Source organism: Fukomys damarensis, unplaced genomic scaffold (genome assembly GCF_012274545.1).
Source record: "Fukomys damarensis isolate Sample0158 unplaced genomic scaffold, DMR_v1.0_HiC HiC_scaffold_5, whole genome shotgun sequence".
Taxonomy (NCBI): domain Eukaryota; kingdom Metazoa; phylum Chordata; class Mammalia; order Rodentia; family Bathyergidae; genus Fukomys; species Fukomys damarensis.
The window spans coordinates 42,682,535-42,708,833 of NW_022900917.1; the positions used below are offsets into that span (position 1 = coordinate 42,682,535).

General features: G+C 35.0%; 2 protein-coding genes across 2 annotated transcripts in view; both read right to left on the reverse strand.

The window, feature by feature from the left end:
• Positions 1–10,236, reverse strand: part of Prex2 (phosphatidylinositol-3,4,5-trisphosphate dependent Rac exchange factor 2) — a 151,801-nt gene extending 141,565 nt beyond the window's left edge. Inside the window, exons 1-3 of the mRNA XM_033760611.1 lie at positions 10,162–10,236; positions 2,345–2,448; positions 1,554–1,603 (exon numbers count right to left, since the gene is read on the reverse strand). Of these exons, the coding sequence (XP_033616502.1) occupies positions 1,554–1,603; positions 2,345–2,416 (122 nt within the window). The 5' untranslated portion in view covers positions 2,417–2,448; positions 10,162–10,236. The remainder of the gene's footprint in view (positions 1–1,553; positions 1,604–2,344; positions 2,449–10,161) is intronic.
• Positions 10,237–20,143: 9,907 nt separating this feature from the next.
• LOC117284325 (phosphatidylinositol 3,4,5-trisphosphate-dependent Rac exchanger 2 protein-like) overlaps positions 20,144–26,299 on the reverse strand; it is a 48,263-nt gene continuing 42,107 nt past the window's right edge. The window contains exons 8-10 of the mRNA XM_033759062.1: positions 25,819–25,968; positions 23,409–23,553; positions 20,144–20,273 (exon numbers count right to left, since the gene is read on the reverse strand). Of these exons, the coding sequence (XP_033614953.1) occupies positions 20,144–20,273; positions 23,409–23,553; positions 25,819–25,968 (425 nt within the window). The remainder of the gene's footprint in view (positions 20,274–23,408; positions 23,554–25,818; positions 25,969–26,299) is intronic.

The following is a 26,299-nucleotide window of genomic DNA, read 5'->3' on the forward strand; positions in this document are numbered from 1 at the left end:
TGAGAGTTTTTTTTAATCTTTTAAACCTATTTCCATGTTTCTGACATAGCATTACTCATTTCACACTAGTTTCCATGAGCATCAATAAGACAAAAGGGTAGTCTACCGTAGAGCACGAGTGCGCCTGGGTTTCTTTACACCGCATAATTTTTTTTATAAGCTGAAGTCATCCCTATTACAAGTATGATTATCATAAATTCCATTTGCTTTATGGGTTCTTTCCCCTTAATTACTCCCTTAACAACTAATAAACAATTGGCTTTTCTATCCAGAGAATAATTCCTTCTTAGCTCAGGTAACACATCCCATATGGATAAAACATTTTTTCAGAGCACATGTTCACATGTAGAAAACAATGTACTATGACATGGAGGCCTGAATGTTAACTAAGTAGTAAATAAATTACTGTTTTCCTTTTCACTTAGCACAAAAAAATAAGTACTCAGTTGCTATGAAGTATTAAATATTACTATTAATTTGCTATTAAGTATTTGTATTAAGCTATCCAAAATATGTGAAGGTTATCTTCTTATCTCTAAGAAGATTATGGAATAAAATTATAAATATTCATTTTTCTGCCTCTTTCTACTTTGTAATAGTAGACATTTCAGGAGTAATGGCTAAAAGTCTGTGTTGTCCTCCAGGACCTGTACACAGTGCTTTTACACAGTGTGAAAGTGGATACCAAAATACTTAGCAATTTCTGGAATCTCTCTCTCTCTCTCTTTTAAATTCAAAATTTCCATGGAATTTAAAACCAACATGGAAAATAGAAACACTGAACACATTAAACATTTGGATTCCATAGCCAACACTGAAAAGATGTATTTATTCACTTCAGAAATGGTACATGCATTTTTCTTCTGGAAATAAGATTTTTTCTGACAATATGATTAGCTTACAAGTAAGCTCCTAATAATATCTACTTATTTGGAATTAATTTAACCTTGCATCAGTTAATGTTCATGTATCTGTGTGTATTGCAAAAATAAATTCCTGACAACATCCTCTATTAGTAATCATAATACAAAACTCAAAATCTTCCTTTGTCTCTCTAAAGATATAAATTAAAAATTAACACTTGTTCCTCTTTTAAAATATTTCTCTTCACAAGCAAAAATATACTAAAGCATAAAATTATGAAAATATATTATGAAAATATATTAACTTGATTATATTTATTACTTGATTACAAAATTTAATTAAAAATAAGGTTTCTTAATGGTAAATATGGAGAATAAACAGTATATCCAAATCTTCTCCCAGTCAACTATTTTCATTATGTAAATGTGAATGTGGATTATCTCATTTTCAATTCCTTCAGTGACTATAAATGAATAGCAAAATAATTTTAGAAAATCACAATTTATAAAGCAGAAGATGCTTTAAAATTAGTCTCAGAAAAACTTAGGGCTATTTTATTTTAAGTGATTACTTAAAATAGTATTTGAAAGTTAAATTTTCATTTTCAAAGACAAATAAAATAAGACAAGTTCTAATATGCAGAATAAATACTTCCACTGAAATTCTTGGAATTTAAAAACCAGACTCACCTTATTACTGGAGTAAACAGACTATGAAGACGACAATATAATCTCACACCCTGTGTGAAATATAGATATATCAAAAGCATGTAAGAGCACCAATGTCAACAAAATTTTGAAATAACAAATGAATGGAATCATTACACAGTCTCATTAAAAGTTATTCAAATGATACAATATATCATACAAATAATGACTAAAATCTTTTAAAAAAAGATGAATCTTGCATGAATTTGTCATTTATATATGACATATGCAACTCTTTCTAAATTATTTTAAATATAAAAATTCAAGACACAAAGCAAGAGAAAACCCATATAGAAACAAATCCAGGATATGCATTCATTATGTCAATATAATTTTTTTCAAGTGTACAATAAAAACTAATATTACATTTTTTATATTTGTATTTTAAAAATTTATTCCAGTATCATGATCAAATGTTGCTATATACCAAATAGTTTTCTGATTGTGAAAATACATAGCATAATTTCCATTTAGACCTTGATAAGAGAATGAAAAACTGACCTAACACTGAAAATTTGGAGGGAGCAGGGGTACCGGGGATTGAACTTGGGACCTTGTGCTTGTCAGGCAGGCAGTGGAACCACTAGGCTAAATCCCCAGCCCTTAAAATTTCTGAAATACCAAAACAAAAAGTAAAAGAGACTTGTTATATTTGTAATTTAAGAATTTTCTATACTGAAAGAAGATTTGTAAGTCCCACTACACCTCCTTATTATTCCCAAGTATTATAAAACCAATTCTGCCTCTGAAGAAATACTAGGAGAAGTCATTACCTTTGAAATCATATCCTGCATCTCATTTCTTGGGTAATATGTACCATCATCATAGCGGAATCTGTATAACATCTGCTCTGGCTTAAATTGATGTTTATCAGTAACTAAAAACACAGAAAAAATATATTAAAATAGTGACATCTAAAAAAGTGTCAGATAAAACTCAAATAAATGTATGTAGTACATATTTCCAAATACTAAAGCTCTTAGTTTTACAAAGAGCTTTTGTTTCTCTAATACAGCAATGCCAATTCTGTATCATTACAGTAAAATTAATGTTTTGTCATTTAATATACTCATAATTTTCATATAATGATTTGAGAACTAAATTGAGGTTACTAATATTCAGCTAGCCTTGCATGTGTGTGCATGTGTGTAAATACACAAGGCTTTGTTTTCCAGTTCTTCAAAATACCACAAAACTGCACTTTGAAAAGCAGACAGTTCTATTGGTGAGCCATAATTTGATTCTTGGCCCAGGAAGTGAATTTTAGTATCTCACTGCCTAATCACACTGTAATTAAGCCAAGACCACACATATACCAATCTTGACCACTTACCTTGTTTTAGACCTGCAGAATGGATTAAATTTCAATATGTGAGATTCCAAAATTTTAAGTTTTTAGACTGAAAGCTGCTTTCCTAAAATGTCATTCAATTTTTTTTTTCTTGGTGGAACATGAAAATGTTCATCTTTTATTGCCATCCTCAGGATATGACTTTAAAGATTCTCCTACTCCCAGGACTCAATGTTTTGACTGGTAAAGTCTCAAAAATTGGTAAAAGAACAAAAACACAAAATGGATAAAAACCTTCTCAATCTCTACCAAAAAAGTTGAAGAGAGAATAACACTTCCAAATTCATTTCACCAGGTCAGATGAGGGCACCACAAGAAAATAAAATTATAGGCCAATATACCTGATGAACATACATGCAAAAACCCTCAACAATTCAACAGGATATAAAAAAATCAGAACCATAAATCAACCATAGGTAAATCAAGTAAGATTTACCTATGGGGTATAAGGATGATTTAACACTGACACACCAGTAATTAGGATGCACTGTATTAACAATGTAGATAAAAATCATACATTGAGCTTAACAGAAACAGAAAAGCATTTGACAAAATGCAGCATTCTTTTATAATAAAAGCTTTCAACAAATTTAGCATGAAGGAATATCCCTCAACAGAGTAAAGACTATATATGACAAGCGCACAGCTAAGGCTACCATCTACAGGTAAAGTTGAAAGCTTTTCCTCTAAGATCAAGAATAAGGCAAGGATGGCTACTCTCATCACTCTATTAGCTGCTAGGGAGGTACGGTTAGTAGCAAGTTCCTACACTTACATCAGGGAAAGCTGCAGCCCTTTTAAAAACAACTAATAATGTTAAAGCTCTTTCAGTGGTGTTCTTTTGTTTTCAGAGAAGGCCCTCCAGGAGAAAACACCAGGAGACTTCCTATACCTCCCACCTCCTAAGTGACCAAGAGTAAATTTATAATCTTAGTATAATGGTAAATTCTCAGCTGAAGAGGAGTTCTGTTGGCCATTTTTAAATATCCAAGGCATGAAGAAGGATGATCTCAACTGAAGAATTGTACATGCTCAGGAATGTACTGCTTCTACCTGTGATGTTAAGCCTTTCCTGTAAAAATATGCATAAAATTCTCCAATGAAAGCCCTTTGCTTCTTTGTTGGGGAGATGTTTTACTTTAAGAATTGCCACCAGTATTCTTTCTATAAAGGACAAACCCATTGCATCTGTTCTTATTTCTATTCAACACAGTACTAAAGTGTCAGCCAGAACAAGATAAGAAAAATGTAAGGCATCCAAATGGAAAGGAATAAAAACTGTCTCTTGTTGCATATGACATAGTCTACATACAGAAAATCTTAAAAACTATCTGAACTAATAGGTGTAATAAACTATTAGAACATTTCCATGAAGGAGCAGAATACAAAAATCAAACTACAAAATTCAGTAGCATTTCTATATGCTAACAATGAACCACTCAAAAAAGAAGAAAACTGCCTTATTTATAATAGAATCAAAGAAATTAAAGAATAAATTTGATCAAGGAGGTAAGATCGATATATTGAAAACTATAAAACACCGATGAAAGAAACTGAAGACATTAATAAATGTAAGTACATCTTATGTTCACAGATTGTGTCCATACTAATCAAAGTGAACCGCTGAAAACAATCTCTGTCAAAATTAAAATGGTATGGTTCACAGAAATAAAAATAAATCCTAAAATTTCTAGGAAATCACAAAAAATTCTGAATAACCATAGCATTCATGAGCAAAAGGAACAAAGCTGACTTATTATACACTTGACATCAAAATACACTACAAAGCTTTACTAAACCATGGTCCCAGATTAAAAAGACATAGGTTAACGGAATATAACAAAAATCCCCAAAATAATACCAATCATTCAGGATCAACTAATCTTCAACAAGGCTGCCATAAATGTACAACAGGAAAAGACAGTCTCATTAATGAACACATCAAGAAACCTGGATATGTACATGTAGGAGAATAAAAATAGAACTTTATTTTAAACTATATATAAAATCAATTTAAAATGGGTTTAAGGACTTAAATGTAAGACTTGAACTATAAAACTACTCCAAAAAAGAATAGAGAAATAGTTTGATATTAGTCTGAGCAATGATGTTTTCACAGGACACCAAAAAGGCAGGGAACAAAAGCAAATATAGCCAGTTCTGACAGAAAATAAAAATCAACAAAAGAAAAAAGTAATTTGTGGAATAGGAAAAAATATTGCAAACTATACATCTGATAAAGTTGAATATCCAAAACATATAAGGAACTCATTCAGTGCAATATAAAAAATATAAATAACCCAATTGAAAATGAATGAATGACCTAATAGATAAATTTTAAAAGAAATTCAGAAAGCCAAAAGGCATCTCTAATCATAAGGAAAATTGCAAAGCAAGACATAATGAGTTATCCAAAAGGGTAAAGATAAATGATGAAAGTAGAGGAAAAAAAGGGATTATTGTACTCTTTTAGTGAGAAATTAGTGGAAATACTTTGGAATATAAAATGGAATTCCTCAAAAAAATTTAAGTTGGACAATTATTTGATCCAGTAGTCTCACTTTAGGGTTTACGTCAAAAGAAAATGAAATTAGTATGCAAAGAGAAATCTACACTCTCATGTTCACAACATTACTCACAAGAGCCAATATGCTTAATCAACATAGGTGTCCATCAATGGATGAATGGACAGAGAAAATGTACTTTATGTACAGTATGACAAAAAAATGACTGTTCTAAAAGGTAAACATTTCATAATAAAGCTCAAATACATTGATTTAAATATTTTCTATACAGCAAAGTACAAAATTTGCACAAAGATAATTTGTGCAATGAGCTATACTTCATGATTAGGTAGACGACTTTGACCTTTACCTTTTGCTAGAAATGATGAAAAGGGGGGAGACAAGCTGTCAGAATTAATTTTCCTTAAGAACATTTGGTGAATCCAGAAGAATATCTAAAGGCTTTAGTAAGTACGGATGCACACACAAACTCATTTGAAGTTCAGCTCTTTTACTGAGCCCATGCAAACCCTGTGTGGGGTTTGTGGCCATAAAATGGACTCAAGGTTCTTTTTCCCTACACCTTCTTAAAAAAAAGAGACAACAGAGCCTCTCAGCATTTTTTTTTTCTGAATCAACCCATCAAGAAAATGGCATGTGTGAAAGAAATAAAATTAATAGAAATATTTTGAAATTCTTTTGCATGTTTTAAAATCAGAAATTTATTTCTCCAATGAAATCGACCTATTCCCATTTTAACACTTAAATATTCTATTAATTATTATCATGATATTACAAAATTCAAGAACACATTGGGTCCAAAAGTTTCTTACCACAATAAAACAAGGAGTAGTTTCACTTATTCTAAAGGGAATTTTTATTGTGAGACATACTCCCGTGACTGAAAATTATACTCTTACAGGCTACTCTGCATCCCTTAGCTGTTGCCTGGAGGAAAAAGTGAACAAGTCTGTATTCAAATCCACTGTACCAACAGGTGCCTTCTCTAGCATGGTCAGTGGACCACCTAACAAAATTTCAGGTCATCTGGTGAAAAAAGTTGACTAATGTAATCTTTTAGACCAGTCTGTGAGAGAATCAAGGCCATGGAAGAGTTGGGGGGAAGATCCCAGATTTGTATCATTGGCTAATTTCTGTGGTATAAATACTCCTACTCTGACCAATTTTAAACTGCCAATTTGAAGTTCCTGAATGTGGAGTTAATCACACAGTGCTATACCATTACACAGTGTTTGCCACATAGAAATAATAAACACAATGTCCAGAGAACATAAGTAACAGTAAAACTAGTTTAATAATCATGAAATGTGAAGTTTCATGAATGTGTCACCCCTGTTAATATAAGTAATCAATGTATATACAATTTCAACATTAATAATAATTATGCTTAACCAAGCAGTTTGCAAAGTGTTTTTCATTATCAGCTCCCAAGAGCTTGTACAATATGAACCAACTTCAGCGCACTGTATGATACAACAAATCAGGTTTCTGAATTCTCACAGAAACATTTATACTGGAAACAGTGGAGTTGGACATAGCATGGAGAAAGCATACATTCCTTCAACCCTAGACTTCCTGCTATAGGCAAGGCACTGCCTCCTGTGAAGTTCTTAACAGTATTCCCAATGTAAATAACAGCAAACACAGTCAAATTTTTTCTTGCTTGCGGTTTTTAAGCAGATGGTTCATTCAACTTTATTTTAGGTATTCTATTTTCACTAAAGTGCAACTGGAACGACATATAAAGCCAGCGCATTTGGCTCACATATTTTCATTCTTATAGAACTGCTCCCTTAATGCAAAATTGTTCATATGTTAGAACCTAAAAGAACCTAGCATAAAGCATGAAGGAATTAGCAAGAAAAGGAATAAACAAAAGGATTGCAGAAATAGTTTATTTCCTTTTTTGTTATACATTGGTAATCCATAGTCCCTAAAAGTACATGATCAAAGGGAGAAAAGAATTGGCATTTATGAAGGTTAATTGACAGCACACAAAAATTCTGTATGCCACTTACTTATGTGTCAAAGGAGCACGAAGAATTTATAAAAGTTAGAGCTAGAAATATTGATTGCCCTGATTTCAACATATATATTGTAAACCTGTATAACATTACCACATGGTACTTTATAAATATATTTATTTAGTATATGACAATTTTAAAAAATAAGTGCAGACCATTATTATTCCCAAATACATACTTGGACTTGGGGTTAGAAGAAAGGAAGGAATAAAAAGAAAAAAGCTGACTTGCTCAAGATCTTTTCATTTCTACTTTGTTAGAAGACCTTTCTAGTTCACAAAATACTAGAAGCATTTATTTGTTTTGTTTTGGTACCAGGGATTGAACTTGGGTCCTTGCACTTGTAAGGCAGGCACCAGAACCACTAGGCTAAATCCCTGTCCCCTAGGAGCATTTCTATAATGCTTTAGATGTTTCAATGATGCTAATGAATCAAATATAGCATCATATATAAATTATAAATATTATTAACTCATTCAAAATATAAGAATACACTTATTCACTCAGCAGATATTTATTGGGAACTTATAAGGTGCTGGGCCCTCCAGGAATATGCTATATAAGATAAAAAAAAGGCTTCTGTTCTTATGGTACTTATGTATTGATTGGAGGGCAGTGAAAGGGAGATTGAAAAAGAAGAAATAAAAAACATGGTAATTTCAGAGAGTGAGAAGTGCATGAAGGAAATTTTTAAAATTAAACAATTAGAACGTTGGAATAATGAATACTGGAGGGCCCTCTAAAAGTCAGAATGTCATGGAAATTATGAGTTATAAATACAGGGATTTTTGTCATTTCGTTTAATGCCCTACAACAAGAACTTGGGAAATTCCTTGCCTATATTAAGAATTAGTAAATAACTGTTGAATGAGAACAGCAAGAGCCTAAATAAGAAGTCATCTTTGAATGTTGAAGGAAGAGACAGAAGACTAGGGTGACCGGAGTATACAATTTAGGCAAAATCTAAGTGCCAATCTCACAGTGAAGGTCAGGTGCCTTAACATGCAGTTTCATGAGCCATGGGAAACAGCCTGGGCTCTCATGTAGGTTTGATGAGAAGTCATTAGAAAATGATAAGCCAGGGAATCTTTTGATCTTTTGCCTGTTTTAAAGGGAATCTTTGACTGTTTCCTGGAAAGTGTACTATAGAGGTAGGGAGCAAAACGGAAGCAAGAGAAGAGTTGATGGAAACAGAGGATGATGGGGATTCTGGAAGGGAGGGAATTGAAGTCATTAGGGAGGTGATTCCTAGTGGGTAGATGGTGACACCAATCACACAGGCAACATTCAGTGCGGGTGATGAAGTGAAGGGATTTGTCTTGATTGCACATCACCGTATCTTAAAAAGGACATGAACATAAAGTTCCATAGACAAACACCTACTTTTTATAATTGTCTTTTTCTCCTTCCGCCAATCTTACATTAGAAATTCTTTCAGCTTTTATCCTTAGTCTTGTGAGCACTGCTTTCTTGTTTTTGCATTTGTTGTTGATGCACTCAGGGATCTGATACTCTCTTGATATGATTCTGAGATATGACTCTCACCTTTCTTTTTCTTCTTTTTTCTTTATTGGTACATTTTAGATATACAATACAGTCACATTGGGATCTTGTACCTTTACATGATATATCTTGGTTCTTATTTCCCCCCATTCCCCTGCCCTCCTCTCACCTTGTTTCTATCCTTATCTGTCCATTCATTACAGCTGTGTTGGATGTCACCATCCCCTTGTCTCATACCCAGTGCATAGCAAACCCTTCATCTCTCTCAAGCCTATTCCTCTTCCTGAATTAACTATCTCAGACATCTAAATCAGAAAACTTAGACTATAATCAGATCTCTCTCTCTTCATTCTTCATTCTCCAACAAATAGCTATCAAATGTGCTGATTCCATTTGGCCAGAATCTCTTACAGGGGCCCCCTCTTTTCATGGCCAAGGACAAGGGACCTCCTGATGGGCTTTGTGCTCTGTAGTTTCTATCTTTTCCATTGTCAGCTTGATAATGCTGTGTGAACCCTCTCCAGTTAAAGTCTAATCACTGCTTAAAAGTATCCATCAGCTCCTGACCTCAGAATAAGCCCACAAACCACAGACAGAAGGTTCCGATCCTCTGGGATCAGACAGATGTCTGTGCAACTTTACTGCCATAATCCCTTCCCTGTACACTGGTCTGTAGAAGACATCATCTAGCCACATGAGACTCCATGCTAGTTCCTGAGAAGGCCACCATGCATGTCCCCAGTACTATCCTTGTGTGCTACCATTTCCTCAGAAAAGTAAAGTGGCCCAAGTACATTAGGGAGCTTCAAACATGCACTAATAAACACATTTTTAAAAAAGCGTGACTTGCTGCCCCCATGAAGCGCTCACACATACTCCAGTTACAACAGGTCATTTCTGCCTCCACAACCCCATAGCACTTGGCTGTATTTCTAACTCCTGACTATGTGGTAGCTCTTTTACTATTAAAGACTGGGTCACCAGAAGCTCACACTCCTTGAAACATTATTCTTTATCAATTAGGTACTAAAAATGTTGATGGGAAAGTCCTTTAATGTGGAAAATTATAAACTAATTGATCAATGGAATTAAGGTACAGGCTGGGAGATAGGAAGTAACTTAGTAGATTAAGATACAAGCAAATTTAAAATATCCAGATTAAGTAAATAAAGGACTAAAATAATTACCATGATGGATAATTCCATTTTCTAATAATGCTTGTCCCAAGTGAACACCTTCCTCAGGCTTGTGAATTTCTCCAATCTCCAACAGCCATGACACAAACTCACTACAACAGAAAACCAGTGAAAGCATTAAATCTTACCTCCCTGCTCTCTCATCAAAAATATCTGCACTATGTAATCATGAAAGAACTATTTAGCAAGTCTAAAAATATAAAGAAATATTTGCAATGTATTTCAGTAGGTATTTTTCCATTTATATTAGGTGCACAGATAGAGAATTTGGGATCTGTTCTAGAAAACCCACGTTCATATACTGAGACGTTTCTGAACTATATTTAATGTACTATTCAATTTGTTGAGGCTTCTACTAAACATAAAATGAAAATATCACTGTCGCTTTTATAAAAGTACTCTCCATATAAAGGCAAATGGTCATATAGCATCATTTAAAGAATAAATCTGAAGAGATTTTATAAATAAAATATGTTATGCATATTTTTAAAAAATCTAACATTTGAACTTTTACATAAGCTCATTCATTTATCTTAGACTGGTTTTCTGTTTTGCACAGAGCCCAGAGAATCAATGCTAAAAGAGCATCAGGAAATTAGATTTCCATTTTCTTCAAAAGCAAAGATAAGACAAATGACTAAAGTCAAGTAAAGAAGGGATATGATCTCTACGACTGAATTGTCTAGCCTAAGAAATACATTTTTCCAGGTGTGTGGTACCCACATGTAATTCAGCACTCTGGAACCCAAGGAGCAAAGAACATGAGTTCCAGGCCAGCCTTCACTACACAGCAGTTCAAGACCAGTCTGAGATACATAGCAAGACCTTGCCTCAAGAAAGCAAGAAAGAAAGACACCTTAAAGCAGGAAAGGTTGTTAAAGGGGCTTTTATTCTCTTATTAAATAAGAATCATCCAAAAGAGAGGTCAAGAATAAAGGAAAGAGCAGAAAGAGCAAGAGAAACAAAAGAATAAAGAAAATTAAACAGGACAGGAGATGTAAATTAAAGTATAATGGTTACGATCATGTACTTTGCAGTAAGAAAACCCAGATTCAAATCCTGTTTCTTCTTCTACTTCTGTGTAACTTCTCTCTCACCCTCAATTTTTCCATCAATAAAACGAGAGATAATACCAATATCAGAGTGTTGTCAAGGGATTAAATGATATCATGCATGGCAGGAACTACATACAGTGCACCGGGAGATCTTACCAAATTTCAGCAGTTGATAAGTGAGTTGAGACAGCTGCTATGTAGCTAAAAATCATAATTTCCCATTCTGAGATTACCAGGTTTTTTAAAATGCCAAATTCAAATGAGGAAAACTATTTAAATATTATCATAAATTGGGATTTTTTTAAATGGGAGAGAAAGAAGTTAGGAAAGGAAGTAAACAAGGGGCTTTATCGGGACACTTCCTCAAGTAGTGGAGATGCTGGCAACATTTTGCTAAAGGATCATAGTCACTCAGAAAAGATCTCAAACTTGGGCTACAGTGCAGCACTGGAATACTGTTAGGGATAGGCCCCCGCTAACACTCCCAGGCTGATCTTAGGTGTCAAATGCTCTGGAACATACTTTACAACTACTAGCACTATGATCATGAGACAGTGTGAAGAAAGGATTGGCCAAACCCCTATTGATACAATTAGGGAAAACTTTACTCATACTAACTTGTTAAATCTGCTCCCCTTGACATCTGATCACCTAATGAAGGTAAGATGCTAGCACTGCTATGGTAAAAATGATTCCTGATGGCTACACTGCATGCCTGTACAATCCCGGGGAAGCCATAGTTTGATGTAACTCTCTTACATGTGAGTATATTCCAGTGGGGACCCCGCATCTATGACAAGTCGGGTCAACATCAGTGCTTTTTGCTGCCTAAGAGCTATCAGCTGGGGGGCTGCCAGGAGCTGCACTTCTGGGCAGCTGTGTCGCCTGCTGTGAGGCTCACTCCCTCTGAAAATAGCTCAAGCTGCCCTGCAGGCAGAGGTTTTCCTGGTCCACATATTCCAGAGTTGGAGTTAGAGGCAAATGTGGCCTATGGTCATGTTGCAACTACCCACAGCTAGTTAAGAAGATATCTCAATAGGCATTACAGATAAGCAGTGCAATCATCTCTCCATATCTTGAGGTGAAACAGAAATTTAACTTTCCCAATGATAGCCAGTGGGAGCATCAAGATTTGATCAGAGAGTTTGACTAAAAGTCTGAACTTTAACTACAACTCTAGTCTACTTTTGTGGAATCAACATTGGCATCAACTGACGATATGAACTTGTAAAGCTCCCTGATCCACATTTCCTGTATCTTTTTTTTTTAATCTTTCTGGGTGTATTTTTTTCTTTTTATTGAGTTTATTGGTACATTCTAGGTATACAATACAGTTACATTCACTGCTGGGATCTTGTACCTTTACATGACAGGTCCTGGTTCTCATTTTTTCCCCTTGTCCCTGCCCTCCCTTCAGCCCTCCTCCCCTCCCCATTTACAAACACTTTATTTGCATTTTTTCATTATCTCATATTTTTTTCTTTTCCCTTATTCCCTTTCCCCCACCCTTCCCACTTTTCCTACATCTTTAGTCCTTTTCTTCGTATCTTTTAGAAGTGATTAACTCCTAAGAATGTATCCCAGGATCAGCAATTATGTGGTTAATGCAGTCTTAATTAAGAGCTACCTGAAGCAGCTACCCTCTCTGGTGGCTCTATACTAATTAAACTAGACAGGGAATCCCACTTAGGACTGTCCAAATAAACCAAATGATACATACTTCCCGGTGTCCAGCCCCTCACAAGACTCACTTTCTCAGATTCTTCATCTATGCCTCCTCATTTGCAGCCCCACAGTCTTTTTTTTTTTTCTTGGTGGAACATGAAAATGTTCATCTTTTATTGCCATCCTCAGGATATGACTTTAAAGATTCTCCTACTCCCAGGACTCAATGTTTTGACTGGTAAAGTCTCAAAAATTGGTAAAAGAACAAAAACACAAAATGGATAAAAACCTTCTCAATCTCTACCAAAAAAGTTGAAGAGAGAATAACACTTCCAAATTCATTTCACCAGGTCAGATGAGGGCACCACAAGAAAATAAAATTATAGGCCAATATACCTGATGAACATACATGCAAAAACCCTCAACAATTCAACAGGATATAAAAAAATCAGAACCATAAATCAACCATAGGTAAATCAAGTAAGATTTACCTATGGGGTATAAGGATGATTTAACACTGACACACCAGTAATTAGGATGCACTGTATTAACAATGTAGATAAAAATCATACATTGAGCTTAACAGAAACAGAAAAGCATTTGACAAAATGCAGCATTCTTTTATAATAAAAGCTTTCAACAAATTTAGCATGAAGGAATATCCCTCAACAGAGTAAAGACTATATATGACAAGCGCACAGCTAAGGCTACCATCTACAGGTAAAGTTGAAAGCTTTTCCTCTAAGATCAAGAATAAGGCAAGGATGGCTACTCTCATCACTCTATTAGCTGCTAGGGAGGTACGGTTAGTAGCAAGTTCCTACACTTACATCAGGGAAAGCTGCAGCCCTTTTAAAAACAACTAATAATGTTAAAGCTCTTTCAGTGGTGTTCTTTTGTTTTCAGAGAAGGCCCTCCAGGAGAAAACACCAGGAGACTTCCTATACCTCCCACCTCCTAAGTGACCAAGAGTAAATTTATAATCTTAGTATAATGGTAAATTCTCAGCTGAAGAGGAGTTCTGTTGGCCATTTTTAAATATCCAAGGCATGAAGAAGGATGATCTCAACTGAAGAATTGTACATGCTCAGGAATGTACTGCTTCTACCTGTGATGTTAAGCCTTTCCTGTAAAAATATGCATAAAATTCTCCAATGAAAGCCCTTTGCTTCTTTGTTGGGGAGATGTTTTACTTTAAGAATTGCCACCAGTATTCTTTCTATAAAGGACAAACCCATTGCATCTGTTCTTATTTCTATTCAACACAGTACTAAAGTGTCAGCCAGAACAAGATAAGAAAAATGTAAGGCATCCAAATGGAAAGGAATAAAAACTGTCTCTTGTTGCATATGACATAGTCTACATACAGAAAATCTTAAAAACTATCTGAACTAATAGGTGTAATAAACTATTAGAACATTTCCATGAAGGAGCAGAATACAAAAATCAAACTACAAAATTCAGTAGCATTTCTATATGCTAACAATGAACCACTCAAAAAAGAAGAAAACTGCCTTATTTATAATAGAATCAAAGAAATTAAAGAATAAATTTGATCAAGGAGGTAAGATCGATATATTGAAAACTATAAAACACCGATGAAAGAAACTGAAGACATTAATAAATGTAAGTACATCTTATGTTCACAGATTGTGTCCATACTAATCAAAGTGAACCGCTGAAAACAATCTCTGTCAAAATTAAAATGGTATGGTTCACAGAAATAAAAATAAATCCTAAAATTTCTAGGAAATCACAAAAAATTCTGAATAACCATAGCATTCATGAGCAAAAAGAACAAAGCTGACTTATTATACACTTGACATCAAAATACACTACAAAGCTTTACTAAACCATGGTCCCAGATTAAAAAGACATAGGTTAACGGAATATAACAAAAATCCCCAAAATAATACCAATCATTCAGGATCAACTAATCTTCAACAAGGCTGCCATAAATGTACAACAGGAAAAGACAGTCTCATTAATGAACACATCAAGAAACCTGGATATGTACATGTAGGAGAATAAAAATAGAACTTTATTTTAAACTATATATAAAATCAATTTAAAATGGGTTTAAGGACTTAAATGTAAGACTTGAACTATAAAACTACTCCAAAAAAGAATAGAGAAATAGTTTGATATTAGTCTGAGCAATGATGTTTTTACAGGACACCAAAAAGGCAGGGAACAAAAGCAAATATAGCCAGTTCTGACAGAAAATAAAAATCAACAAAAGAAAAAAGTAATTTGTGGAATAGGAAAAAATATTGCAAACTATACATCTGATAAAGTTGAATATCCAAAACATATAAGGAACTCATTCAGTGCAATATAAAAAATATAAATAACCCAATTGAAAATGAATGAATGACCTAATAGATAAATTTTAAAAGAAATTCAGAAAGCCAAAAGGCATCTCTAATCATAAGGAAAATTGCAAAGCAAGACATAATGAGTTATCCAAAAGGGTAAAGATAAATGATGAAAGTAGAGGAAAAAAAGGGATTATTGTACTCTTTTAGTGAGAAATTAGTGGAAATACTTTGGAATATAAAATGGAATTCCTCAAAAAAATTTAAGTTGGACAATTATTTGATCCAGTAGTCTCACTTTAGGGTTTACGTCAAAAGAAAATGAAATTAGTATGCAAAGAGAAATCTACACTCTCATGTTCACAACATTACTCACAAGAGCCAATATGCTTAATCAACATAGGTGTCCATCAATGGATGAATGGACAGAGAAAATGTACTTTATGTACAGTATGACAAAAAAATGACTGTTCTAAAAGGTAAACATTTCATAATAAAGCTCAAATACATTGATTTAAATATTTTCTATACAGCAAAGTACAAAATTTGCACAAAGATAATTTGTGCAATGAGCTATACTTCATGATTAGGTAGACGACTTTGACCTTTACCTTTTGCTAGAAATGATGAAAAGGGGGGAGACAAGCTGTCAGAATTAATTTTCCTTAAGAACATTTGGTGAATCCAGAAGAATATCTAAAGGCTTTAGTAAGTACGGATGCACACACAAACTCATTTGAAGTTCAGCTCTTTTACTGAGCCCATGCAAACCCTGTGTGGGGTTTGTGGCCATAAAATGGACTCAAGGTTCTTTTTCCCTACACCTTCTTAAAAAAAAGAGACAACAGAGCCTCTCAGCATTTTTTTTTTCTGAATCAACCCATCAAGAAAATGGCATGTGTGAAAGAAATAAAATTAATAGAAATATTTTGAAATTCTTTTGCATGTTTTAAAATCAGAAATTTATTTCTCCAATGAAATCGACCTATTCCCATTTTAACACTTAAATATTATCATGATATTACAAAATTCAAGAACACATTGGGTCCAAAAGTTTCTTACCACAATAAAACAAGGAGTAGTTTCACTTATTCTAAAGGGAATTTTTATTGTGAGACATACTCCCGTGACTGAAAATTATACTCTTACAGGCTACTCTGCATCCCTTAGCTGTTGCCTGGAGGAAAAAGTGAACAAGTCTGTATTCAAATCCACTGTACCAACAGGTGCCTTCTCTAGCATGGTCAGTGGACCACCTAACAAAATTTCAGGTCATCTGGTGAAAAAAGTTGACTAATGTAATCTTTTAGACCAGTCTGTGAGAGAATCAAGGCCATGGAAGAGTTGGGGGGAAGATCCCAGATTTGTATCATTAGCTAATTTCTGTGGTATAAATACTCCTACTCTGACCAATTTTAAACTGCCAATTTGAAGTTCCTGAATGTGGAGTTAATCACACAGTGCTATACCATTACACAGTGTTTGCCACATAGAAATAATAAACACAATGTCCAGAGAACATAAGTAACAGTAAAACTAGTTTAATAATCATGAAATGTGAAGTTTCATGAATGTGTCACCCCTGTTAATATAAGTAATCAATGTATATACAATTTCAACATTAATAATAATTATGCTTAACCAAGCAGTTTGCAAAGTGTTTTTCATTATCAGCTCCCAAGAGCTTGTACAATATGAACCAACTTCAGCGCACTGTATGATACAACAAATCAGGTTTCTGAATTCTCACAGAAACATTTATACTGGAAACAGTGGAGTTGGACATAGCATGGAGAAAGCATACATTCCTTCAACCCTAGACTTCCTGCTATAGGCAAGGCACTGCCTCCTGTGAAGTTCTTAACAGTATTCCCAATGTAAATAACAGCAAACACAGTCAAATTTTTTCTTGCTTGCGGTTTTTAAGCAGATGGTTCATTCAACTTTATTTTAGGTATTCTATTTTCACTAAAGTGCAACTGGAACGACATATAAAGCCAGCGCATTTGGCTCACATATTTTCATTCTTATAGAACTGCTCCCTTAATGCAAAATTGTTCATATGTTAGAACCTAAAAGAACCTAGCATAAAGCATGAAGGAATTAGCAAGAAAAGGAATAAACAAAAGGATTGCAGAAATAGTTTATTTCCTTTTTTGTTATACATTGGTAATCCATAGTCCCTAAAAGTACATGATCAAAGGGAGAAAAGAATTGGCATTTATGAAGGTTAATTGACAGCACACAAAAATTCTGTATGCCACTTACTTATGTGTCAAAGGAGCACGAAGAATTTATAAAAGTTAGAGCTAGAAATATTGATTGCCCTGATTTCAACATATATATTGTAAACCTGTATAACATTACCACATGGTACTTTATAAATATATTTATTTAGTATATGACAATTTTAAAAAATAAGTGCAGACCATTATTATTCCCAAATACATACTTGGACTTGGGGTTAGAAGAAAGGAAGGAATAAAAAGAAAAAAGCTGACTTGCTCAAGATCTTTTCATTTCTACTTTGTTAGAAGACCTTTCTAGTTCACAAAATACTAGAAGCATTTATTTGTTTTGTTTTGGTACCAGGGATTGAACTTGGGTCCTTGCACTTGTAAGGCAGGCACCAGAACCACTAGGCTAAATCCCTGTCCCCTAGGAGCATTTCTATAATGCTTTAGATGTTTCAATGATGCTAATGAATCAAATATAGCATCATATATAAATTATAAATATTATTAACTCATTCAAAATATAAGAATACACTTATTCACTCAGCAGATATTTATTGGGAACTTATAAGGTGCTGGGCCCTCCAGGAATATGCTATATAAGATAAAAAAAAGGCTTCTGTTCTTATGGTACTTATGTATTGATTGGAGGGCAGTGAAAGGGAGATTGAAAAAGAAGAAATAAAAAACATGGTAATTTCAGAGAGTGAGAAGTGCATGAAGGAAATTTTTAAAATTAAACAATTAGAACGTTGGAATAATGAATACTGGAGGGCCCTCTAAAAGTCAGAATGTCATGGAAATTATGAGTTATAAATACAGGGATTTTTGTCATTTCGTTTAATGCCCTACAACAAGAACTTGGGAAATTCCTTGCCTATATTAAGAATTAGTAAATAACTGTTGAATGAGAACAGCAAGAGCCTAAATAAGAAGTCATCTTTGAATGTTGAAGGAAGAGACAGAAGACTAGGGTGACCGGAGTATACAATTTAGGCAAAATCTAAGTGCCAATCTCACAGTGAAGGTCAGGTGCCTTAACATGCAGTTTCATGAGCCATGGGAAACAGCCTGGGCTCTCATGTAGGTTTGATGAGAAGTCATTAGAAAATGATAAGCCAGGGAATCTTTTGATCTTTTGCCTGTTTTAAAGGGAATCTTTGACTGTTTCCTGGAAAGTGTACTATAGAGGTAGGGAGCAAAACGGAAGCAAGAGAAGAGTTGATGGAAACAGAGGATGATGGGGATTCTGGAAGGGAGGGAATTGAAGTCATTAGGGAGGTGATTCCTAGTGGGTAGATGGTGACACCAATCACACAGGCAACATTCAGTGCGGGTGATGAAGTGAAGGGATTTGTCTTGATTGCACATCACCGTATCTTAAAAAGGACATGAACATAAAGTTCCATAGACAAACACCTACTTTTTATAATTGTCTTTTTCTCCTTCCGCCAATCTTACATTAGAAATTCTTTCAGCTTTTATCCTTAGTCTTGTGAGCACTGCTTTCTTGTTTTTGCATTTGTTGTTGATGCACTCAGGGATCTGATACTCTCTTGATATGATTCTGAGATATGACTCTCACCTTTCTTTTTCTTCTTTTTTCTTTATTGGTACATTTTAGATATACAATACAGTCACATTGGGATCTTGTACCTTTACATGATATATCTTGGTTCTTATTTCCCCCCATTCCCCTGCCCTCCTCTCACCTTGTTTCTATCCTTATCTGTCCATTCATTACAGCTGTGTTGGATGTCACCATCCCCTTGTCTCATACCCAGTGCATAGCAAACCCTTCATCTCTCTCAAGCCTATTCCTCTTCCTGAATTAACTATCTCAGACATCTAAATCAGAAAACTTAGACTATAATCAGATCTCTCTCTCTTCATTCTTCATTCTCCAACAAATAGCTATCAAATGTGCTGATTCCATTTGGCCAGAATCTCTTACAGGGGCCCCCTCTTTTCATGGCCAAGGACAAGGGACCTCCTGATGGGCTTTGTGCTCTGTAGTTTCTATCTTTTCCATTGTCAGCTTGATAATGCTGTGTGAACCCTCTCCAGTTAAAGTCTAATCACTGCTTAAAAGTATCCATCAGCTCCTGACCTCAGAATAAGCCCACAAACCACAGACAGAAGGTTCCGATCCTCTGGGATCAGACAGATGTCTGTGCAACTTTACTGCCATAATCCCTTCCCTGTACACTGGTCTGTAGAAGACATCATCTAGCCACATGAGACTCCATGCTAGTTCCTGAGAAGGCCACCATGCATGTCCCCAGTACTATCCTTGTGTGCTACCATTTCCTCAGAAAAGTAAAGTGGCCCAAGTACATTAGGGAGCTTCAAACATGCACTAATAAACACATTTTTAAAAAAGCGTGACTTGCTGCCCCCATGAAGCGCTCACACATACTCCAGTTACAACAGGTCATTTCTGCCTCCACAACCCCATAGCACTTGGCTGTATTTCTAACTCCTGACTATGTGGTAGCTCTTTTACTATTAAAGACTGGGTCACCAGAAGCTCACACTCCTTGAAACATTATTCTTTATCAATTAGGTACTAAAAATGTTGATGGGAAAGTCCTTTAATGTGGAAAATTATAAACTAATTGATCAATGGAATTAAGGTACAGGCTGGGAGATAGGAAGTAACTTAGTAGATTAAGATACAAGCAAATTTAAAATATCCAGATTAAGTAAATAAAGGACTAAAATAATTACCATGATGGATAATTCCATTTTCTAATAATGCTTGTCCCAAGTGAACACCTTCCTCAGGCTTGTGAATTTCTCCAATCTCCAACAGCCATGACACAAACTCACTACAACAGAAAACCAGTGAAAGCATTAAATCTTACCTCCCTGCTCTCTCATCAAAAATATCTGCACTATGTAATCATGAAAGAACTATTTAGCAAGTCTAAAAATATAAAGAAATATTTGCAATGTATTTCAGTAGGTATTTTTCCATTTATATTAGGTGCACAGATAGAGAATTTGGGATCTGTTCTAGAAAACCCACGTTCATATACTGAGACGTTTCTGAACTATATTTAATGTACTATTCAATTTGTTGAGGCTTCTACTAAACATAAAATGAAAATATCACTGTCGCTTTTATAAAAGTACTCTCCATATAAAGGCAAATGGTCATATAGCATCATTTAAAGAATAAATCTGAAGAGATTTTATAAATAAAATATGTTATGCATATTTTTAAAAAATCTAACATTTGAACTTTTACATAAGCTCATTCATTTATCTTAGACTGGTTTTCTGTTTTGCACAGAGCCCAGAGAATCAATGCTAAAAGAGCATCAGGAAATTAGATTTCCATTTTCTTCAAAAGCAAAGATAAGACAAATGACTAAAGTCAAGTAAAGAAGGGATATGATCTCTACGACTGAATTGTCTAGCCTAAGAAATACATTTTTCCAGGTGTGTGGTACCCACATGTAATTCAGCACTCTGGAACCCGAGGAGCAAAGAACATGAGTTCCAGGCCAGCCTTCACTACACAGCAGTTCAAGACCAGTCTGAGATACATAGCAAGACCTTGCCTCAAGAAAGCAAGAAAGAAAGACACCTTAAAGCAGGAAAGGTTGTTAAAGGGGCTTTTATTCTCTTATTAAATAAGAATCATCCAAAAGAGAGGTCAAGAATAAAGGAAAGAGCAGAAAGAGCAAGAGAAACAAAAGAATAAAGAAAATTAAACAGGACAGGAGATGTAAATTAAAGTATAATGGTTACGATCATGTACTTTGCAGTAAGAAAACCCAGATTCAAATCCTGTTTCTTCTTCTACTTCTGTGTAACTTCTCTCTCACCCTCAATTTTTCCATCAATAAAACGAGAGATAATACCAATATCAGAGTGTTGTCAAGGGATTAAATGATATCATGCATGGCAGGAACTACATACAGTGCACCGGGAGATCTTACCAAATTTCAGCAGTTGATAAGTGAGTTGAGACAGCTGCTATGTAGCTAAAAATCATAATTTCCCATTCTGAGATTACCAGGTTTTTTAAAATGCCAAATTCAAATGAGGAAAACTATTTAAATATTATCATAAATTGGGATTTTTTTAAATGGGAGAGAAAGAAGTTAGGAAAGGAAGTAAACAAGGGGCTTTATCGGGACACTTCCTCAAGTAGTGGAGATGCTGGCAACATTTTGCTAAAGGATCATAGTCACTCAGAAAAGATCTCAAACTTGGGCTACAGTGCAGCACTGGAATACTGTTAGGGATAGGCCCCCGCTAACACTCCCAGGCTGATCTTAGGTGTCAAATGCTCTGGAACATACTTTACAACTACTAGCACTATGATCATGAGACAGTGTGAAGAAAGGATTGGCCAAACCCCTATTGATACAATTAGGGAAAACTTTACTCATACTAACTTGTTAAATCTGCTCCCCTTGACATCTGATCACCTAATGAAGGTAAGATGCTAGCACTGCTATGGTAAAAATGATTCCTGATGGCTACACTGCATGCCTGTACAATCCCGGGGAAGCCATAGTTTGATGTAACTCTCTTACATGTGAGTATATTCCAGTGGGGACCCCGCATCTATGACAAGTCGGGTCAACATCAGTGCTTTTTGCTGCCTAAGAGCTATCAGCTGGGGGGCTGCCAGGAGCTGCACTTCTGGGCAGCTGTGTCGCCTGCTGTGAGGCTCACTCCCTCTGAAAATAGCTCAAGCTGCCCTGCAGGCAGAGGTTTTCCTGGTCCACATATTCCAGAGTTGGAGTTAGAGGCAAATGTGGCCTATGGTCATGTTGCAACTACCCACAGCTAGTTAAGAAGATATCTCAATAGGCATTACAGATAAGCAGTGCAATCATCTCTCCATATCTTGAGGTGAAACAGAAATTTAACTTTCCCAATGATAGCCAGTGGGAGCATCAAGATTTGATCAGAGAGTTTGACTAAAAGTCTGAACTTTAACTACAACTCTAGTCTACTTTTGTGGAATCAACATTGGCATCAACTGACGATATGAACTTGTAAAGCTCCCTGATCCACATTTCCTGTATCTTTTTTTTTTAATCTTTCTGGGTGTATTTTTTTCTTTTTATTGAGTTTATTGGTACATTCTAGGTATACAATACAGTTACATTCACTGCTGGGATCTTGTACCTTTACATGACAGGTCCTGGTTCTCATTTTTTCCCCTTGTCCCTGCCCTCCCTTCAGCCCTCCTCCCCTCCCCATTTACAAACACTTTATTTGCATTTTTTCATTATCTCATATTTTTTTCTTTTCCCTTATTCCCTTTCCCCCACCCTTCCCACTTTTCCTACATCTTTAGTCCTTTTCTTCGTATCTTTTAGAAGTGATTAACTCCTAAGAATGTATCCCAGGATCAGCAATTATGTGGTTAATGCAGTCTTAATTAAGAGCTACCTGAAGCAGCTACCCTCTCTGGTGGCTCTATACTAATTAAACTAGACAGGGAATCCCACTTAGGACTGTCCAAATAAACCAAATGATACATACTTCCCGGTGTCCAGCCCCTCACAAGACTCACTTTCTCAGATTCTTCATCTATGCCTCCTCATTTGCAGCCCCACAGTCTAAATTCCAAACTGCCTTCAATTTTCCAGTATTCCCGAATTTTTTGAATCCACCATCGACTCTGACTTTCAAACTCTGTGTGCATTTCCGTGCCAGATCCATTATTCTGTCTCCTACAGGCACTTTCCTGCTTCTTGCCTGGCTCCAACCTCTGCTTCACCCTCAGAACATGGTATATCAAGAAGTAAAAAAGTCATGGCTAAAAGATTGATGTATAAAGTTACCTGCTCATTATCCTAGCTCTCTGTTCATCCAAGGTCTGGAAATTTTAAATCATAAAGAATTACTGTACTCAAAAATGCTTAGTGGGATATTTTTTAAAGGAGAAAGAAATAATTAAGTAGAGGGAATGTGAAAGATAATAAACATCCTACCTTCCAAGAAAGCATTTAGGGAACGTAGTCAGTTTTCTTTTTCTGTCTTTGATTAGATTTCCTTGCTTGCACATCATTTTATAAAGTTTCTCACCCTGTTCAGAGATCATTACCCAGGTATCTTGCTCCATTCCTAATTTTAAAACTATCAAAAAATGAGAGAAAGGGTAGGTAACTAAAGAAGTCTCATTGATTCATTTACGCTTTAATTAAACAAATATTAATGGAAATGCATCTCTACCACATGCTGAAGGTTGTGGATACAGAGCTCTGTACGAGTGGGCTCAATATTTAAGCATTTCAAGGCACATTAGAGAGGTAGCCAAGGCAAGATCCTCTTGTGCAACTGTTTAAAATATCTTGTGCAACTGTGCCCCAAAGGTACATGGTTTAGCCCTTGGAGTAAGAGGGGCAGATCAAGTTATCATAATTGGACATGGCAGCCCTGGAGACGCTGCTGCAGTCATGGGGAAAATTGTGATATAATAGAGGCATATTCGGGTTACCACTTCTTCCTAAGAAATCTTTCACAGAAAGGCCATGTTCAAATGTGTGATCATAAACAGGTATTTCTAGAGAAAGAGAAATTATTGATAGGAGCTAACCAAGATTAAGCAGCACAGAGGTATGGAGCCCTGGGGTCCTTGTAGCTTCAACTTACATGCTGGGGAAACATCTAAGTGTTTTAATCCATATGAGGGGAAAGGCAGTAAAGAAAATTTTGTTACTATGGAAACAAAACTCAGAGGACACTATGAGGAACAAAAGGAAAGGGAAAGAGTTTTAACAGAGGAGATCATTAGGAAGAATCTGCAGAATTTCAAACCACTTCAAGACCCTGCAACCAAGGGGCTCTAGGACAAGGAAGATGAAATAGAGAAAGAAGCAGGAGATAGTATTGGTAGGACAAAGCTATTGGTTATACATAGATGTGAAAGAGAGAAAAGAAATAAGGATACCTTCCAGGGTATGAGAGTAACTGAATGAAGCCAGGGACGCTTGTTCGTTAAAGGAGCCCATCATTCCTGAGAATTCTGGGTAGATTCTAGATGCCAGTAGAGCATAAGTACAAAGCCCAGAAGAGAGGACAGGGCTACACATAAAACTGAGAGGGTGGCAGCGCAGAAGTGGACATTAGTGTGATGGAAATAGATAACCTAAGCAAGGAATCTAGTTAGAAACCTGTGCCAAGCTAAAATCCTGCAACTGTGAGCAATCAACTTTTACAGAAGACAAAAGTTTTAAATTAGTTTTAGTCTTCTAAGCTACAAACCTTCCTGCTAAAATTAATTTTTTTACCATGCAAGAACCATAACATTTATCAGCACCAGTGAATAATCCCATAAGAATTATAGCTTCATAAGGATAAACATCACAAATGATTTATGGCATTGGCTTTTTTCATTGTTACTTTTTCATATTTTTGTCTTGTGTGGATCATAGCTCATTCTGAGCAAGAAAAAAACTTCAATTTAATGAAAAAATTCAATTCACCTTTTAAGTTACTCACTTCGTTACTTGAATTGATTGCTAGATAAAAAATCTAGAGTCAGTTATATATTCATAATTTTTTTAAATTTTCTATCTGGTTCTTTCCCCAAGATCAAAGGAATAAGTATTTGAAAATGCCTTGGAAATTCTTATAAGAATATATAATGTGAATATTTTAATGACAGATACTTTGCATATTCTTCAAGGGAAAGCATCTGAAATGGAAGAAGGTTCTTTATGTACTGGAATTCCATTGCCAATTAGGTGTTTTACTTCTGAAACTCAGCAAAAAATAATCAACAGTGCCATGCTTCTTAATAATTAAAATTAATTATTAAATATTAGTAATAAACATCAACTGTTAAACACAAGCATTTTAATTTCAGAGACTAATTACAAAACATGTTCTCTTACATATAAACTCTACATAACTGAATATTGCCTGACCAAACATCTTTTGAAAATCTCTCTAAAAGCATGCACCAAATTTTATCTTGGACCTCTCTGCTGTTAAAATATATATATATATATCCTAGCTAACATATTTGGTCCACGAATTTTCAGAGGCTTGATAAATTTATAGAGAATAATTGTTGGAGGTCCTACAACACCATAGTATATTACCAAAGTTTGTTTCTTAAGAGAAGACTCTGTGATTCAGCTTTACTAGTGGCAAGAATAACTGCAAACAAAATTGTACAAATTTTAAAGCAAGTGAAATGAAAAGACATCGCCAGCCATACTCTGTGTTGGCAACTATATAAAAATTTCAAAACTTTTTTTTTTACAGCAAATAATCCCACCATAAATCAAGGTGAACACCACACACTAATCCACACTCTCATAACTCTTTCCATTATCTTCTCTCGTGCTGGTAGCAACTCCACAAAGAATAATACAGCCCAATTCAAGCACCCACCTTTTCGTCGTTCTCTTTCTTTCAAAATTGCTTCAAACCATTCATGCTTTTCTTCAGGTGTTTTTGCCATGCACACAAACCACTTGTTTTTTGCTGTGTTATGTATTTTCCACCCATTAACAACAATATGTCCACTGCTGTGGAAATCCGCTAATAAAGGTCAATGAAAAAATGTAATATATCATCAACATGATCATTCATCCATGAAAGTTCCCAAACTACTGAATTATTAAAAATATTTTTGCTTTTGTATACGAAACATAAAAGTTGAAAAATTAAAGAAATGTTTTTATACTGAATGCAGTTAATGTTCAATAATGGAATAGGGAATGTTTCTAATTCACACACCAAAATGAAAGTAATTACTATAAAATAATTAATATTTATCTACTCTGTGTCCAAAATATTGTTCAACTTGAACAGCAAAACAAAAATAATAGTTTAGGAATTTTATTTTCAATCAAACATTCAAGATATCAAA